General features: G+C 38.7%; 1 protein-coding gene across 1 annotated transcript in view; it reads right to left on the bottom strand.

The window, feature by feature from the left end:
- The window catches only part of Lgsn (lengsin, lens protein with glutamine synthetase domain), a 28729-nt gene that overhangs the window by 7482 nt on the left and 491 nt on the right, over window positions 1-20756 (bottom strand). The window contains exons 2-4 of the mRNA XM_021169955.1: window positions 7507-7639; window positions 6411-6572; window positions 57-223 (exon numbers count right to left, since the gene is read on the bottom strand). Of these exons, the coding sequence (XP_021025614.1) occupies window positions 57-223; window positions 6411-6572; window positions 7507-7639 (462 nt within the window). The remainder of the gene's footprint in view (window positions 1-56; window positions 224-6410; window positions 6573-7506; window positions 7640-20756) is intronic.

Below are 20756 nucleotides of genomic sequence, written 5' to 3'. Positions count from 1 at the left end.
CAGCATCTGCTTTTTAACAGTCATGAAACCACACTCAGCGTAACTGTAAAACTCACTTGAAAAAACTGTGCGGGGATGCTCTTAGATCTGGAGACACCGTGCAAATCTGTTGCTTCAAATCGTACAAACTGGAGGTGGTTTTTGGCCATTTCTTGTTTAATGTGTTTCATTCTAGCAGAAAGTTGAGGCGGGTTAAAACTCTGAGCATTGTACCAGGTGGGATCTGTAGGGTAATAATTTGAAATCACTAGATCAGGATGGACCAAAAGGAAATGGGGTAGGTGTATTGAATTAGTCACTTGGGTTACAAACAACATCAATACATGCCCATCACACGACTACAACTTCACACAGAGATCCCACCTATCTCTCACTTGCCTTTACAGTCATCCCAAGAGCACTGTCTAAACACCCTCAGGGACTGGTCATCAGTTAGGACTTGTCAGCCTAAAAAGATGGGGACATCATATGCTTACTGGAAACACTTGTTTGTGAAAATAATCAAAGAAAAAAAGGAAAAAAGATAAAACCTTTGCTCATGGAAGACAATGGATAACCTGACAGCATTGGTCTTCCCAAAAGTTACCTTCCATCTTTGCAATGGCATCTGAGTCCTAGAAACACATCTCTATGTCAAATTTCACAAGTGTTTAAGAAAGATATCAAGAATGGGAGTGGAGATGAAAACTTGGGGTTCTTGGCCAATTTTTTTTAGTCAGAAATATGATAAAATGTCCATTTCCAGTATGTTAAGATAATCTGAATATTCTAAAACTTGGGATCTAGTAAAGACTTTGGATACAAAGTTAATCTAGTCAGTTCATTAGACTGAGTCCCTGAGAGACACACATAGCAAGAGCCCAAGCCCCTAACCTCTCTCTCTCTCTCTCTCTCTCTCTCTCTCATCACACACACACACACACACACACACACACACAACTGTCAATATGGAATCTAGAATCTAGTTTTCTGGATTCAGGGTAGGTGGCTTATTACCAGGATGTGAATGGAGTGCATAGATAAAATGGTCAGGTCCAAAGCACGCATTATAAATGCCACTATCAGAACCTTTAGGGATGGTGACAGAATGCAGAGAGTCAGCACAAATCAAGATACCCATATTTTTCCTTTCATGCCTGGCAGCCTTCTCCCTCCCACTGTGTCTCTGTTTCTTCATTGTTAAAATATTACCCAATTGTTATGAGGATTAAACAAGGTATTTAACAGTACCAGGAGTCAATAAGCACTATGTAAGTGCTACTTAAATGCAAAAAGTGAACCCAATTACTTTAGCTCCAATAAATGGTGCTGCGAGCACGCCCGCATTTGAACACCCATCAATCTGTCACACCACGAACATTAAACAGCTATAATTTTTAAGTGATAACTGGGTATCAGTTTTCAAGATATAATTAGGCTTTAAAATAAGCATAAAGACTGACAGTCTGAAAACACAGATTGAGCAGATTTTAAATACATGAAGCATGAGAGAATCAAATTACTGGTGCCACCTCTGCACATATATTAGGTATAATGCCCCACCACTGATATGTCTGGCTACCCCAGGACTCTGACACTTTATAACTACCATATAACCTTCTGTTCAACACAAACAATTACAATTGCGCTGTAGCAATTAGAATGTTGCATGCTAAATCAACAGTTGGTGTGTTCCCACCTTCTTCTGAAACATTAGGTGTTTGTTCGGCCCAAGTTGAATAAAGCTGCTTATATCAAATAAAGCTCATAAGCAGCTTAAAATATAGAAGTCTTCATATAAACAGTATTCCAGACATCATAACCAGTTCTGTATAGGAGGTCAAGCAAGCTCTTTTTGTCTTGCAAGAAAAAAGAGGCCATTCTATTGCCCCGCCAGGGATGAGAAGTCAGGTTACCTTATTAGCATTTGTCTTAGCTGTATCTTCTAAACTTCCTAAGATAACTAGCTATTGTTTTATAGATTTATCTTGTATTTCTTTTTTAATTTCTAAGCATACAGATTAACAGGTTTCATCTTGACATATATAATCATATGTGTCATTGTCCTTTATCTAGTAACTTCTTCCTCGGTCTGCCCAGTCCTCTTTCCCACCTCCAAAAGTCCCCTCTGCTTTATTTTACAATGAAAAAAAAAATATTCACCCATTTATAGTCAACTGTTCAAGGTCAATATTTTTATCACCACCTACTTATCAAATTAAGTACTCAGAAAAAGTCCTACCCTCAAACTATCTTGTTTCTACATGGGGGAATCTATTGGCATTAAAATGTGGCATCATTGAATGAAAAGGAGAGATGATTCGGTAAGGTGGGGGACTGGGGAAGTTAAGCATGGCCATCTGGAACATCCATGAAACATGTCTGCAGTTGTAACCTGCCAACTCTTGATTCACAGAAGGCTATCCTTACTGAGCTGAGGCTGAGCAGTGAGCACATGCATTCGCATTCTCAAGTCGCAACACCTGGTACTGAAGAGGAGGGGGCTTAGTGGGAACTTGTATTCTTTTTATTGAAGACCAGAGTTAATGGTCAAAGGTATCAGCAGGGATGTTTCTTCTGAGGCTTCTCTCTTGGACTTAGAGTTGATGATCTACATGATCTTCTTTCTATTTGAGTCCATGGGTTAATGTCTCCTATGAGTATACCAGTTACCATAAATTAGGGCCCCACCTACTGGGTACCTTTAACTGTAATAACCTATTGACAGATCTTGACTCCAAATGCAATCTAAGGTGCTGAGGGTTAGAACTATGAGAATTTTGAGCGACCTATTTCAGCTAACTGTACTATCCCTGTCCCATATTCTTCGGTGTCCTTTATTGCCCTCAAACATGTTGGCCATGCTTCAGAGTCACCTGTTTGATATCTGTCATTCTCTTGCATGTCAGTCCATGAGAGTGGGACTCAGTTCTGCCTGCTCTCATAGCCACAACACCTATAGAGATGTTGACCATCACAGACACTCAAAAAATATGCCTTTAGTGGATAAGTTTGTGTGTTAGTGAATAAATTAATATATCCTTTATGATCTTACCTTGTCTTATTATTAAGTAAAAATTTGCATCACAGCTTTTAGAATATATATCCTTAGTATCAAATTTTTCATTTAAAATTTCAATCTTTCACCAAAAAAAAATAACCCTATCTAACCTAAATTCATTTTGAAAGCATCAACTCATCTTGATGCATCATAGTCTGAACTTCTTCCCTTCAAATAAATCATATTTGTTACTTCCAATTAACCCTTTCAGTCAGTCTTTCCCAGCTATACATGATGGATAGCAGGCAGATAATTACCAGCTCAGGGACTCATTTGTTTTTCTTCCAGTGTGATTCCTGGGATATGTTCTCCTGTCCTATCCCTAAAGAGGATTAATAAATTAAATCAATGTGCTTTTTATGGGGCAACTTTTACTGCTCTGTTTAGGGAGAAAAATAAGGAAATATTAAAGAAAGGAAAATGCTCGAAGCCCATGAGCATGTAGAATGCCTTAGAGAAAAACCATCCATATTCTGAGACAACAAGAACATATTCTGTTCCCAAGAAAGCCACTGCTGCTTATAAGAGATGGATTGAACAGGAATGTGGGCTTCCAGATATAACAAATCCAGGACTGGTGCAGTGAATAAAGGTGCTTCCAGCACAGCCTGATAATTCAAGTTTGATCTCCTTACCCCAAAATGGAAAGAGGACTCCCAAAAGTTCTCATCTGATCTCTATGTGTCCCATGACTCGTATGAACTGGCAGTTATACATGCATTATAACACACACTACATCATCATCACCATCAAAATGTAATCATTATCTATTTTATTTATTAAATTTTGTTTATTATAATTATTTTCTATAATAGATATAATAAAAATAAATTATGTATAATTATATTATTTGTAATAAATAGAATAATAATATATTGTTATTTATTGCTTTAATAACAGTTGTTATTATTCTTATTTAAACAAGAAAGAAATAGAAATTTTAAGATGGGGGCAACTGCCTATGACATGTTCTCTCTAACACATGCCACTTGTTCCTGGGATCCTGCCTTCCCTCTCCAGAACCCCTAGACATTCATTCATGGGGCTGAAATGTGCATGGCCATGTGAGAATACCCACTTAGTGCAATGAGGCCGTGTCTTCTGGACAGAGTGTGTCAGTCCTAGACAGTGCTACTAAGTCCAGTTGGCACAATAACCAGGTGCAAGCCATTAAAAAGGCAAGTAAATAAATAAAATACTGCAAGGGCAAAGGAACTGATCTTGAAAAACTTAGTTATTTTGGGGGGGAAAAAATCTCAGTGTAGTTGAAAGTACTTATTGAAATTACTTCTACTTAGGTGAGGTATCAGTTTTCACATGTATTGTAGGATACATTGGTAGTTTATTGGCTATAAGAGCTTAATCCAGGCTAATCAATAATAGTGCCCACACCCCTAGTCATGACTAGTACAAAGACAGGGCAAAGCACAGTGATTTTTTTTTTAATTTAAGATTATTACACCCAAAATCCATCTTTGCTTCTCTGTCTGAAACTAGAGCATATAAAACAACATACACAAAACATGTAAAATGTACACCTTATAGTTAATATAACCAGTATCCTCTGTTAGCCCTCCCAATGTTTAAAACCCTGTTTAAATTTATCGGAAATACTTAACTATTAGGAAATGTTATGTAATGAAATTCTGAGTTCAAGCTTTCCCTAAACAATGTGGTAATCCTGGCTGGACACTTTTCCACAGCATCGTTCCTGGAGCCCTGGGGTAGCCGAAGTGGCACACCCAAGCTTCTACCTCCTGGAGACACAAATAAAAGCAGACACAAGTAATACAGATTTGCAAAAATAATCCTTCAAGCTGAATCTGGGCCATGCTTTGTTCTACTGATTTCTTCTCACTAGCCTCTCTGCCATTTGTACTGTCTGCTTCTGATGCACACAGATGTCAGAATGGCTGCTCTTCTCTCTGTGGAGAACACAAAGCAAGGCACAAAGAACATGGGGGATGAACATTGCCTTGGCAAAACGCTATGGTCCTTAAAACAGGAAGTAAGTCTTGCAGTATCGAGGCAAGGTCTTAGAAGCTCGGGGGTGGTTTTTGATTTGTTTTGGTTTTTATTTTGGTTTGGTTTGGGTTTCATTTTTCCTGCTAGAGGTGCAGAAGAAGGGAAATTCAGATTGATTCCAGGTAGAAGCATCGTCCTGAGCACTGCTGGCCCTCCGACATAGAGCCAGAGAAATGATTCTGAGACAAAGGAACCACCCAATTTTGGAAGGAAGCAATCTAACAATTAGACTGGGTTCTCTCTGCATTCTGAATGAACTCAGATGTGAATCTGAGGTTTGTACAACTCTGTTTGTGATCATGAGTTGTGCTAGCTGAAGAAAGTGAATAAAGATGGAGCCTTGCCTTGCAGTGTTCATTTCCTCAGGTCCTGTGTGTAATAAAAAGGGAGAGGAGAGAAGGGTGAGGACAGGTCTGAGCTGTACCCTTGCTCCCTGGGCATTCGCCTCTCAGTGCTTAGAAGGTTCTGTCTGTTAACAGTGCCTGTATTTACCTAGAGGTTGTGTATCAGCCAGACAGTCAAACAATGTCATTTGTAATAGTGACTTTGTGCACATTCCTACTTGTCCCCCTCAAGGGCTGGAGACAGAGTTAAGTCCAATTGCCAATGCAACATGGTCCAGTAAAGTCCCTGGATATCAATACTAAAGTGAGCATCCTGAGATAGCAAACCACACTGAGAAGTAATGCTGTTTTTTGTGTCCCCCTGGGAGAGAACCAGTGAACACCCATGTTTAGTGTTTTCCTAGAGTTTATACCACACATTATTTTAGCCTTTTATGTTATAAAAGTTATGTTTCAATAAACTGTGGCCTGGATTATAACAGTTTTCGTAGCTTCTGCCTGTCCTCTTAGCAGATACATTTAGAGACCCCTAAAATTAGTCACAAAAGCCTCTGAAGCTGGTAATTGTCTCTAATTTCATAGACCACTGTATTCCCACTTTTTAATCTATTCCTTATAGACTACCTCAGAGAATAAATGTCTCTTTTTTAACCAGTTTCTATATCTTGTATCCAAGAGGATGTTAACCAACACACTCAACCACACACCAGGAAAATTATTCAGCAATCCAGAGACTTTGAATGATCAAATTTCATTTTCAGAGAAGACTCAAGTGCTCTCACCCATGACAAGCCCTCCGTTGGTTTCCTAGATCAGTAGCCTGAAGGGTAATGAGGCAGCAAAGTGCTTCACAAACACAGATGTGGATACTCTCCTCTGTCTTGCCTGAGGCCTGGGATCTTCACCATCATCAGACCATCTCAAGTTCAAAGATCAACTTGGAAACAGTGACTTGAAGCACTTTCCTGTTTCCTCAAGAATCTTTCGAGGTAATTACTTACCAGTATTCGGGTTGAATTCAGCATCAGGAGCACCGGCTAAGGCACTGGGAAGTGAGGATTTTACCACTGATGTCTGGTGGTAGGCATCTTTGGCACTGTGCGAGGACCAAGACTCAGCAGAGCCAGGTTTGCTCAGATCTGCTATTTGGTTTCTGGACATCTCTGTGATAATAATGGGAAAAAAATTGTCAAAACACGTTAGAATTGTTTTCAACCATCTTTAACACAGCGTGAAGATGGCTTGAAAAGATCCCCTTCCCAAGAAGTGACGCACCCAACAGGGACAGTGGGTGTTGCCTGCCCTAGATGCATGTTGTAAGGAAGTATATTGTCTGTAATAATAATAAAAAATAAAAATAAAAGCCATTAACCCCCCCCCATATACAACAGAGGACTGCCTCCTGGTCTGGCTCAGTGATAAAAGAAGCATCTAACCCTGGAGAGCTCCTTGAGGCCCCAGGGAGTGGGAAGACCTGGTGAGGAGTGGGGGGATCCTCTTGGAGACAGGGGGGGGGGGAAGGAATGGGATGTGGAACTGTGGAAGGACAGATGGACCTAGAGTGGGGTAACGACTGGACTGTAAAAAAAGAAATAAAAGTAATAGAAAAATCAAATAAAAAGCTGTTGGGGTCTGCTTTTATTGTTAGCATGGGCTAGCCATTCCATTTGCTTCCTCTTTGAAACACCAGCAGTGACCTTATCCCTACTCAGCACTATTTCAGATCTGTTAGAGCACCGTTAGAGTTTCAGCACGTGGATTAAAAACTCCCTCCAGAACTTCCCTGTTGCCACTCAGGCCCTTAGCCATAAAGCTCACATTCATTCTCAGCACAAAAGGAAGCGTCTCTCCCACTCTGCTTTCCATCCCCCACCTAACACCAGCATCCCACTCCCTTCCCTTGAATCCTAAATATTTTGAATGGCTATTTCTCTATAGTTGACGCGAGCCTATATCTGCCATCTTTCATGCAGCAATACTTTGCATCTTTTCATCCCTTTGCTTCTCCAGACATAGAGGAATGCTTTATTGGAAGGAACATGAAATCGAAAGTGCCCCTGTCCAAACCAATCACAAACAGTCAGAGTAGCCACATACCACTGGAATTGGCCTTGGCGATTTCATCCCCATCCGTTGAGCAAAGATGTGGTTTGGTGACTTTTCTCCTTGCCCTTCTCAGTTTTCTCATTCTGCTGCCTTCAGTCGCATTGCCTTCATCTTTTGCTGTGTCCTGTCATAATTTGTAAACAAAAACTCACATAATATACCATGCACCCAACTGCATTTGGACTTAAATTGAGCACAGGACATTCTCTAAGAGAAGTCACTTCCTTGTCCCTTTTGATGACTCAGAGGCTAATTTTTCTCTACCTTCTTTGACCTATGTTACAGAAAAATATTAAATAAATTAAGCTCTGCCGACAGGAACATGATATGGCTATTCTATGAGAGGTTCTACCAGCACCTGATCAATACAGATGCACATACTCTCAGCCAACCATTGACTGAGCCTAGGGACTCCAGTGGAAGAGCTAGAGGAAGGACTGAAGGAGCTTAAGGGGATTGCAACCCCATAGGAGGAACAATATCAACTAACTGGACCACACAGAGCTCCCAGGGACTAAACCACCAACCAAAGAGTATGCATGAAGGGACCCATGGCTCCAGCTGCATATGTAGCTGGGGATGGCCTTGTCTAGCATCAATGGAAGGAGAGGCCCTTGGGCCTACGGAGATTTGATGCCTCAGTGTAGGAGGATGTTCGAGCAGTGAGGCAGTAAGTGAATGGTGGAGCACCCTCATAGAAGCAAAGGGGAAGGGTAAGAAGGGGGATGGGATGGGGTATCCAGGGGGAAGGGTAAGAGGGGGTGTGGAGGTGTAACCAGGAAGGTGGTTATCATTTGAAATGTACATGAATAAAATGATTGATTAAAAAATAGATAAATGAGAAGAAAGAAAGAAAGAAAGAAAGAAAGAAAGAAAGAAAGAAAGAAAGAAAGAAAAAGAAAGGAAGGAAGGAAGAAAGAAAGAAAGAAAGAAAGAAAGAAAGAAAGAAAGAAAGAAAGAAAGAAAGAAAGAAAGAAAAGAAAGAAAGCTGGTATCTACCTATTCAGTGCTTGTTTATTTTTACCTCAGAATGTTTTAAATGGCTTAGACTTTAATAATTGATAAAACCATCTCCTGTTAAACGTTTTATTATGATGACTTTTATGTTTTCTAGTCATCTTGACCAAAAGCACAAGTACCTGAAATTTTGGATTCTTCCCTTTTACCTTATATCTCGCCCTTTTTACATCAATATTAACTTTGATTCAAAAATGAGTTTCATCCACTTGTACCTTCTTTGAAACTTGACTTAAAAAATATTTATTAGGATATGCAAATGAACATCACTGCAACATTTGCATGCATGTACGTAATATAATGGACCTTGTCCAGATTCACCCTCTTGTTGCCCATCTTGACTTCCCTTCCTCTGGTCTTGCCAGTGATTTGAAATATCTTACTTGAGTTATTTTGTGGCTTGATAAAATCCAATATACATTAAAAGCAAAATATCCAAAATAATTAAACACTATTGTGGATGCCAACAAGAGCTTGCTGACAGAAGACTGATATAGTGGTCTCCTGAGAGGCTCTGTCAGTGTATTCTGTATTCTGACAAATACAGAAATGGATGCTCACAGTCATCTATTATCAAAACATAGGGTCCCCAATGAAAGAGGTAGAGAAAGTACCCAAGAAACTGAAGGGGTTTGCAGCCCCATAGGAGGAACAACAATATGAACTAACCAGTACCTCCAGAGCTCTCTGGGACTAAATCACCAACCAAAGAAAATACATGGTGGGACTCATGGCTCTAGCTGCATATGTAGCAGAGGATGGCCTAGTTGGACATCAATGGGAGGAGAGGCCCTTGGTCCTGTGAAGGTTCTATGCCCCAGTATAGAGGAATGTCAGGGCCAGGAAGCAGGAGTGGATGGGTTGGTGAGCAGGAGGAAGGGGGAGGGGGATGGGGGCTTTTGGAGGGAAAACCAGGAAAGGGGATAACATATGAAATGTAAATAAAGACAATATCTAATAAAAATAAAGTAAAAAACAGAAAAAAAAAAGAATTTTTAAGCAGGGAGTTAGGCATTGAGGAAGTTGGCAAGGGTCCCCCATTGCTGGTAATAGAAACAGTCACCTGTGCAAGCATGGGATACAAAATCAATCACTGAAAAGAAAATTAAACTTAGTGTTTGTGTTTTTAGGGTTTGTGTGTGTGTATATGTGTGTATATGTATGCCTGTGTGTATGTATGTGCATATGCATATGTATGTGTGTATGTATGTATATGTTTTTGTGTGTGTATGTTTGTGTGTGTATGTGTGTATGTATGTTTGTGTGTTTGCCAGCAGCAAATTTTGACTTGAAGTGAGAGAAAAGTGAGAAAGTGAAGGCAAAGCCTGTTCTAAATGTTTTGAGCTGTTGTATTTTAAAGAGCGGGTTTTGAAAGGTCCCATATACAGGAAAGTCATACAAATACATATCGAGAGCAGCTGCATGCCGAGCTATACCAATTTATCATTAAACCAATCAAGTTTGTGAAGATGAAAGAGGGAATGGTAATATGTAACTTGATGAATTGTGATTATTGTTACTAGATGAGTATATAGTTCATGAAACAGTCTTTTTATTTTAACAATTCTTAGTTTCACACACAAAGTAATGTGTTTTATTGATAGTCCCTTCTTGGAATTTTATGACTTATCAAAAAACTGTAGTCTTTTTACTTCAGATAATATTACGTTTGATTGTATAGACTACTATATGGTACGTTATTTTTCCTAATAGTTTAGGGCTTCCTTCAAATATTCGCATAGATTTCTCAGTATGTTTTTGATAAGATAAAGCAGTGGTATTGGACGTAGGCTTACTTCCAAAATTACATGTCCAGGAATATATAATTTTATTTTTGAATGCCTTTACATAGACACATTGTGGGTATTGTACAGAAGTGCTATTTAAAAAGATTCACTGGTCTCTGAGCTGCCTCACACTGGTCTTAGTCTGAGCCCCTCAGGAATTCCTCTCTATGTACAGGTTGAAAGAACCATGTGAGACAAAATTAAGACACCTCCAGCTGCAAACTCCAATGTCAACTGAATAAACAAGAGAGTTACAACATTCTAAATTGAGCACATTGCCATACAAATTTTCCGGCAAAACTCTTAAGGTAAGGATTCTCTGGTTCTCAAATGAGAAAACTTCAAGGCCACAATAATGCATGGAAAGTGAAGTTCCCCTAAATGTCTTCTGAGCATCCTAGGTCCAATTCTTCTCCCCAAGACAATTGTTTTTTGTGACATAAGCAGAAGTAATTGACCGAGGTACCAACCTGAAAAATCCGCCCATATGAGTCCCAGGAATACCTGGGTGCATGCATCGTACCCAACAAGGTACTTCTCTTAACAGAGAGGAGTTGTTTCTGATAAAGAATATATTTTAGGGATGGAGAGGTAGCTCAATGGTTAAGAGCACAGGCTACTCTACGAGAAGACCCAGGCTTAATTCCCAGCATCCAAATCTCAGCTCACAACTGTCTGTAGCATTACTTCCAGGAGATCCGACACCCTCATACAGATATATGCAAGCATGAAAACAATGGTTTGTTTGGTTTTTTTTTAAGTAATATATTTTAGCCAGGTGTGGTGGTCCATACCTTTAATCCCAGCACTCCGATGGCAGGGGCATGCAGATCTTGGAGTTTAAGGCCAGCCTGGTCTACATAATGTACTCTAGGGCAGCTAGGGATATAGAGAAAAGCTCTGTCTTGAACAACAACAACAAAAATAAATTTGATTCTATCTTTTGAGTTCTATCCTATACTATGGTGATCAGACTATAGACCTTGCTCTAATAACTGAAACAAATTTGCTGGAACCCTGCACTGTCCCACACCAGTAGAAAACTTTTTTCTTAATCTTGAATTTGCACTCAACTACAGTATGAATGATGTCTCGGTGAAAATCCTTCTAGTACATAGTTCTTGTGATATTACCAGGTGAATATTTATTATCACCTCCATCACAGACACACAGGGATTGGTGATTTGCTCAAAGTCATTTTGATGGGCAAGAAAAAATTCAAACCTAAGACATTTTGGGAGGATATTTCCCACATTGTCCCAGTCAAACACTTGATCTAAATCAAATTCCATTCCTATTATATAATGTGATCTACTAAACTCATAAAACATGTTTTATTTTCTATGTATGTGTGTGTAAGTATGTATGTATATGTATATGTATATGTATATGTATATGTATATGTATATGTATATGTATATGTATATGTATATGTATATGTATATGTATATGTACATGTACATGTATATATATTCACCTACACATATTCCTTTTCAGTAATATTTTTCCTTGTGTAACAGTTAAAACTGTCTGAGTTCATGTCAGTAGAAGCTCTAAAGAGTAGTGATACCTGCTATGGATAAGCCAAAATCAAAAAATGTAAAAATAAAACATGATCCAGACAGACTCTTGCAATGTAGCATAGGCATTAAAGTGTTTTCAAAGCAGTGGAAGTCTTTCAAAATATGAATAATGAAATATTCGTAGGTCACCCTAGGTCAGGGACAGCAAAATCTAGTGCCACAGAGAACAGACAGAACCAGTGGACTGAGACTGAACAGAGGCAGGTGCTCCCTCTAGGGAGAACCTGACAGTGGTTCCATCTGCCCAAAGCCTGTCAAAGCATCGCCCCAGAACTGTCAATTCTACACATTGCCAAAGTATTCTAGAAACAAGGATTCATTTTGTATTTTTATCTAATATAGAAAAAAATCAGCTTTATCCTAATGTTTTATAGGATGTAGGTCGATGAATATATATATAGATATAGATATATGATAGATGGATAAATAGATGCATACATGATAGATAGATAGATAGATAGATAGATAGATAGATAGATAGATAGACAGACAGACAGATAGAATCCTTGTTCTTTGTTCATATTCACCCCAACTGCCTCGCTCATGTCTCCTGGCCCACATCTTGCTGAAAAACAGATTCCTTTCTATTTCACTTCTCGTGTTTTTTAAATGTTGGGAGCATATTTAGCATAAAAGATAAGGAATGAAGAAGAAAAGTTTCTCAGCTCTCTCAAAACTGTGGACTATATGACTCTGCAGGCCCTCTGGGCACACTGGATGATGATAGCCCTTTTTTTCCCCAGCACAGTACTTAGTGTGACACTGAAAGACAAGCGATACTCAAAATACCTTGTTATCACACAAGTGATAACAATTTAAAATCAGATTACAGGGCTGCAGAACTGTTCTTGCAGAGGACATGAGTCCAATTCTCAGCATCCAAGCATCCACTTCAAATGGCTCACAACCACATGTAACTCTAGTTTCCTGTGATCTGACACTCACTTTTGGCCTCCACAGGCAAAGAAACACATTCATATATGTATACATATACACATTCACATACACATACTCATACATATACACCTAAATAAAAATAAAATCTTTAGAAAAGATGAAACACGTGAGTGAGTCAGGGACGAAGCACAAGAACATGGCCTACAGAATCAACTGATTGAGACTCATGGGAACTCACAGATATCAGAGAGCCTGTACGGGTCTGCTCTAGGTACTCTGCTTGATGTTCTTCCAGAAGTCCTAACAATGGGAACAGGGACTGCCCCTGACTCTTGCCTACTTGTTTGGAGGGCACTTTTTTCTCCTGCTGGGTTGCCTTGTCCAGCCTTCATGAGATGCACATACATGCTCTTATTGTAGCCTGTTATGTCTTGTTTGGTGTTCAATGTTTTGATGTTCCTCAAAGACCTCTTGTTTTATGAGGGGAGGTGGAGGGTAGGCGTGAATCTGGGGCACAGAGGAGGTCAGAGGAGAGGCCAGAGGAGAGGAGAGAGGGGAATTGTGGTCAGAAAACAATAGATGGTTTTAAAAGGCATAATGGAAAAAAAAAAAAGAATATATATCTACTCTCTGCCCCTTCACTATTAAATGCTTTACATATGTTAATTTATTATTATGAACATGTATACTATTTAACTAGTTGAGTCTTTACACAACCAGGTGACATTTGAGTTGAAGAAAATATGAGGAAATTCACATCGTAAGGATGTGAGCATAAGCACAGGTGTGCAATTCTGTGTTGATTAGTTGACACAAATAGACAACTTATCCATCAGATGTTCATCTCTTGGGCATGAAGGTCATTCTGTATTATAATCCATTTCCCAGTTCTTATTTTATTCAACACACTGTCTCTTTTGAACTTTGCTCCTATGGTGTAATATAAGTCTGTCATTGTGAATTTCAGCTTGCTGCCTGGATAAAATTAAAGAGACATAGTCTAAAGAAATCCTGTCAAACATTAAATGCAAACCCTAATTTAACCTAAAAATTTCCATCCCAGTATAGCCACTAGTGTTATTTAAGTTCTAAATATCACTAGTTTTATTTGTCTACTCTTAATTTTCTTTAAAAGTTACCTTTTTAAGGTCAATACTTATAAAAAATAAATAAATAAAAACCTGTTTTAAGGCCCCAGTACAACATTCATGGTTTGAGGCAAAACCATTAAAGCATTTACCAAGCACTCTAATTATATTGTATTGATGATGTGCTCATGAAAAGATAAGCAAGTGAAACAACAACAACAAAAAAGTCACCAAGTTTTAATCTCTTCTACAAATACTGGATTCAAGTATCAATAGTCATCAAAGTTATAAGAATATATCAAAGAGAAAAAATGATATATGGCTTGTCTTAGTCAGGGTTTCTATTCCTGCACAAACATCATGACCAAGAAGCAAGTTGGGGAGGAAAAGGTTTATTTGGCTTACACTTCCATGCTGCTGTTCATCACCAAAGAAGTCAGGTCTGGAACTCAAGCAGGTCAGAAAGCAGGAGCTGATGCAGAGGCCATGGAGGGATGTTCTTTACTGGCTTGCCTCCCCTGGCTTGCTCAGCCTGTTCTCTTATAGAACCCAAGACTGCCAGCCCAGATATGGCCTTTCCCCCTTGATCACTAATTGAGAAAATGCCTTACAGTTGGATCTCATGGAGGCATCTCCTCAACTGAAGCTCCTTTCTCTGTGATAACTCCAGCTGTGTCAAGTTGACACACAAAACCAGCCATTACATTGCTCTAGACACCTTAATATGTGAGTCAAGGAAAGGGAGGAGGAAAACATGAAAAATACTGACTGGAGGAATATTGATAGGAACACATCATAAACCTACATTCAGATCATCTAAGCATGTACACTATTGGCCCAAGACTCCTACTCTAACAACTTGGTCTAATAACTGCCCCATTTACAATGAGTCCATTGCCACTGGCAATCTACCAATGGAATCTTGAGAGCAGCCAAGAGCAAAGTTCAAAGAGTTACTGTAGCATGGTGTTTCTTTGCAGTGAGCTCATGATTTCAAAACAAGTACTTCTGCAGTTCTTGCTGCTATGAGCTTTGCATACCAGCTTTGGGGAGGCAGAGATTGTTGGATCTCTGTGAATTGGAAACCAGCCTGAGCCACACAGTGAGTACCAGCCCAGCCAGGACAGCTTAAGAAGACCCCCATATCTAATAATAATTAATAATTATTAATATTGATAATTATTAATTATAATTAATAAAATTTGTAAATAAGAAGTGGTTCCACTACTCATCCTTCATTACCTGAGTCCCCACAGTCTTTCCTCACGGTCTCTACAACGTTGTCCTTTCCTGTGGCTGCTGCTCCTGTACCTCAGTAGATCACAATGGTAATCAGTAAATCACAATGGTAATCACACTATTGTTCTGCTGAAGCGTCCTGCCTGATTCTCTGTCACATTTAGGAAAATTCATATGACAGTTCTCTGAGGCCCAGGATAATCCAGCCTCATCAGGTTTTCCAGCTTCTACATCTGACCCTTCCTTATATAAACCCCACCTGTATCTATTCCAACTACTTTCCTCATTCCTGATGCCTTTATTTCCTTCCTTCCTTCCTTTCTTCCTTCCTTCCTACTATGAATTAACTATTTAGCCACAGTGAGAAATATGAACTATTCCATACACATCTAAACACTGATCCTGTATGTGCTTTGCTATGGCCCCTCTGTGAGGTTGCTAGTTACAGATGGCAGACATGAAATTACAGCTTTTACTTTATTCATCTCTCCCTTTCCCAGATGCCAGCCTCAGTCTCCAGCCTGCTCACCCTGACCTCCAAATGTTCTCACTTTCTCTGACATCCACTCTCCCTGTGCATCTGCTCATAGATGTCATCTCTAACCCTGTCTGCTTTCTTGACCTCTACCTCAGGAAACAATTTTTCCTTCTATCCATCTCTCCCCTTCTGGCAGATCTCCAGCTTAACTATCTTGTTGTTCTTTTTTTGTTTTTTTACTATTGTTTGCACTCAAGATCCAATAAAATTGTATCAAATTTCCTTCTGGGTCCACTTTTAACTTAAAATACTTAAATTATTAAAAGTAAAATGGCTATAAGACTAAGAACCTATAGAAGAACCCTCTTCTCCCTGGTGCCAGCACCAATCAAGGATGATTAATTTCCTTATTTGAGGGGAGGGGGTTACAAAAGATGATTTATATATCTTCTTCTGAATCTTCAGTTAAATTAATAAGGAAAATCATACAATTTTACCATTTAAAACTTAATGCTTTGATATAAGTATACATTGGAGAATGGCTAAATCAAGCCATTTAACATTTGCATATCTCACATATGCTTTGCTTTTAGACCACTTGAAAATCTACTCCACTAGCAGTCTTCAAACCTACAATTATTTTTATGAACTGTAGCCATCACAATGTACAGTAAGCCTCTTGAATTTATTCCTACTTGTCTAGCTGAACTTTTGCATCTCCTGACAGAAGTTTCTGGGCACCACACTCTGGTACCTACCAGTTTAGTCTCCATTAGTATAAGTTCAAAGCTCTACATTCATGTACAAAGGCCATTTGTCTTTCTATACTTGACTTCTTACATTTACTATGTTATCCTTCAGGTTTATCTTTGTTGTAGCAAGTGACATAATTTCTTTTTTTAGGCTAAGTAGGATTCTGTGAGTGTGTGTGTGTGTGTGTGTGTTTTATACACATATATATATATATACATACATACATATATGTATGTATTATATAACATATACATACAAATATATACACATGTTTATATGTGTACTATATAACATATATGTATATTTATATACATATTTTCTTTGTTTATGCATTGATAATTCTTAGTTTGATTCCACATCTTGGCTATGATTAACAATGCTGCAGTATGAGCCATATGAACAAAATAATAATAAAATAATGATAATAATAATGCCACTGTGGTGGTTTGAATGAGAATGGCCCCCATAGACTCACATACTTAAATGTTGGCCCATAGTTGGTGGAACTGTTTGGGAAGGATTGAGAGCTGTGGTCTTGCTGGAGGAGGTGTGTCACTCTGGTGGGCTTTGAGATTTCCAAAGCACAAGCCATTTCCAATTAATTTTCTCTCTGCCTCATATCTATGGATCAGGACGCAAGCTCTCAGTTGCTGCTCCAACAATTCCTGCCTGCCTACCTGCCTGATGCCAGGCTTCCTGCTGTGATGGTCATGGAATTTAACCTTCTATTACCATGAGTCCCCAACTTACATACTTTTTCTTATAAGTTGTCTTTGTCATGGTGTTTTGTCATGGCAATAAAAAATCAACTAAGGCAACCATAGATTGAACACAGGAGTTCACATGTCCTTCTACCATAGATGAACACAAGAGTTCACATGTACTTCTACTATAGATGAACACAGGAGTTTATATGTCCTTCTACCATAGATGAACATAGGGGTTCACATGTACTTCTACCATAAATGAACACAGGAGTTTATATGTCCTTCTACCATAGATGAACATAGGGGTTCACATGTCCTTCTACACAGATGCCATGCATTTGATTGTAAACTCTGTAGTGGAATCACTGTGTCATGTGAGCAACCTCATTTTCAAATGGGAAGTTACAGACTATTATTAGCTCTGTGACCTGCTCATAAAGCTAACTACTACTAGAGTCTTCATTTTAATTAATAAACTGTATAGTGCCCTTTCTGAATTCTTACCTAGTTTTGTTAACTCTCAGTATCATTANAACAGCTATCTTTAATCTACATGTTTGTCTACTCAGATTTAATGACCATGACAGTAATTAGTACATTCTGCCTAAGCACTGTCACCCTGTACATGCCAGGAATGTATTTAGGATAGAGATGATGGCATGTCCAATCCAACAAGCTGTTGAGCATATCATGGCTTCTCTAAAAATAGTGCAAATAAAATCTGTAATAGCAAATTCTGTACTTGGAAATTACCTCTAAATAACAACTTCAACGAAGGAAAAGAAAATTTTCCAAAAGTCTGAACTCTCTTGTTTTTTTCTCATAATATGAAGGCCAAAGGTACAGGAAGGAAATAAAGCCATAAATATATATCTATGGCTTTATATTATATGTATGACTATATATATATATGTATGTATATAGAATGTATGATATATAATATGTAATATATAATATATATTAATATATTTATAATAATGTAAGAAAGACAGCAAGAAATTCAACTGATTCCCTGTACTTTTGCTGATTTTATTTAATGTTTTCAGGGAGTAAAGTGAAACCAGAAAAATCAAGATTTTATATCTAAAAATGCATGCATCTGCATAAAAGAAATGAAGGTAAAGGTTTGGTTATGAGCAGAAAGACAGCAGAAATGTTTTCAAAAACTACATTTCCCAAAGTAAAAATGGAATCTGGAGAGATAGCTCGATGGTTTAGAGCACCAGCTGCTATGTTCCAGGGGACACAGGTTTGATTCCCAGCAACCACATGGTAGCTCACAACCAACTGCAAATCCAGTTCCAGGGGACCCAACTATTTCTTCTGATTTCCTGGGACACCAGGAACACATGCAGTATACAAGCATACATGTAAGAAAAAGGGAAAAATTAATGTATAAGAATTAAATATATGTGCAGCATGTAATATATATGTGTGTGATACTAGGCTAGAAGATGTGTGTTGAAGAAAATGCTAGGAGTGTTATAGAACTGTCAGAAAGATACCATTTTAAAAACTATTGAAATAAAAACATGAGACCTAATCCACAGGAGCTCTTAAAATGTTATAAGAGAAGGTGTTCCAGCCTGTAATAGATAGATAGATAGATAGATAGATAGATAGATAGATAGATAGATAGAATACTAACAAAATAACTGAAATATTGTCTTTAATGGTTAAAAATAGACATGTGCAATTGTGCAAAGGTATGTAGCGCACAAAGAAACAAAAACATGTTTTTGATGTTTTTTCTGATCAAAACTGCTAAGAATTTGGCTGAATGTGTGGCTTCTTGGCACCAAAAACTAAGACTAATAACAGTCTGTGTCACTGACAATCCTGGCAGAGTGTGTTTGGGTTGGGGAAGAATCCACCCTAAGGGATTCCTGCACGCACACCATCTGCCCATCCAAACTGGTGGAGGCTTTGTTCAGCTGCCGTGCTTTGATTTGACTTCATGCTGCTGCTCATGTCAAGTGTCTAGTGGGGAGACAAAAGCCTGCCCTGCTCTAACCCTTACTTAACAGAAAAAAGAATGTCACCCTCTGTCTTTTGTCCCCTTCTCAGATTTCTTTCTCTTCCTCAGATTATAATCACACATCTGAGACAATGAACAAGAGTTTTTCAGTGAAGATTATATGTTCTGCTATAGGGTGGTGGTGCTTTATTGTGTTTATTAAATAAGACCTTTTATCCAAATTGCCAAGGATTTTTCAAAGTCCAGCCTAGTGATGCATGCCTGTAATCTCACCACTGAGACACTGTAAGAACAGTGCAAAATATGAGGCTAGCCTGAGCTACATAGTTATCTCTGAGAAAGAGAAAGGAAAAATGGAGAGTGTGTATTTTCACAAAGAAAGGTTGTCTCTTTTTTTTTTTAAATATTTTTATTTATTTATTATTATAAATAAGTACACTGTAGCTGTCTTCAGAGGGCGTCAGATCTCATTACAATTGGTTGTGAACCATCATGTGGTTTGCTGGGATTTGAACTCAGGACCTTCGGAAGAACAGTTGGTGCTCTTACCTGCTGAGCCATCTCACCAGCCCCCAGGTTGTCTCTTAAAAACTGTGCTTTAAAATCAAATTGTAACCAATCAACAGTGGCACATGCCTTTCATGCCAGCACTCAAGAGGCAGAGACAGCTGAATCTCTCTGAGTTCGGGGCCAGCCCGGTCTATGAGTTCCAGGATAGCCAGGGCTATACAGAGAAACCCTTTCTTGGAAACCAAACAATAAAATTGTGTTGCTGATTTTGATCTTCCTAAGATTAAACAATCAACATGTGTTCTAGACACCTTCTATTGTGTAGGTCATAATACTTTCCATAGAAGCTGAAACTAGAATCCTAAACCAAAATAGTGAGAGCTGGGGTAGGAAACACGGTGCCTCTCCAGACTCAGCAGCAGAGCATGAAGCTTCTGCCTAGGGGTAGTGAAATGTACGAATGAATGTGTCCAGAAGCTGGCACAAAACTGGCTATTTGTGCCAGTCCCACTCACTTTTTTTTCCTGAACTGCCATGTAAAACTCACTTTCAGAGAAACATGTTCTCTACAAGTACACACCCAAACTCCAACTTTTCTTCCCATGGCATGACACTGCAGGGTAAGCCACGGCTCCTACTGTGTGAATCTCCCTGCTTTGCACAGCTTTGGCAGGTTTCTGTGTAGAAAGTAGATTCATCCCCATCTCCATCCCAAAGCCCACTGCTCATATTCATCATGTGTAGAACATACCTAGTTCTCACACAGGCTTTATCTCTTCTTTCACTAGGTGGAAAAGCACAGATCATGTCTGTTCTCTCTATGTCATTGTCTCAGATACTTTACACATAGTAGGTCTGTTTCTCAAATTAGATTTCCTTAGTTTAGCTTACAGAAAAGATTCATTCTTCTTAACAGAAACTTACTTCCAAGGCCACACTGTAATATTTCCAAAAATGTTTTGTTGAAAATACAGTGCAAAAGATTTGGTTCCATTCACATGAAGAGATGGTCCTAAATGAAGCATGTTCACAACTGGTTTCTTTACTATGTCCCTGATCATCGAGGTCTATCACTGCCTAACACGAAACGGGTTTTAACAAAATTCACACACACACTCACATACTCTCTGTCTCTCTCTGTCTCTCTCTGTCTCTCTCTCTCTCTCTCTCTCTCTCTCTCTCTCTCTCACACACACACACACAC

The sequence above is a fragment of the Mus caroli genome, chromosome 1 (assembly GCF_900094665.2).
Source record: "Mus caroli chromosome 1, CAROLI_EIJ_v1.1, whole genome shotgun sequence".
NCBI lineage: Eukaryota > Metazoa > Chordata > Mammalia > Rodentia > Muridae > Mus > Mus caroli.
Note: the sequence above shows the minus strand (reverse complement) of the source record. Positions and strands in the feature narration are given on the sequence as shown.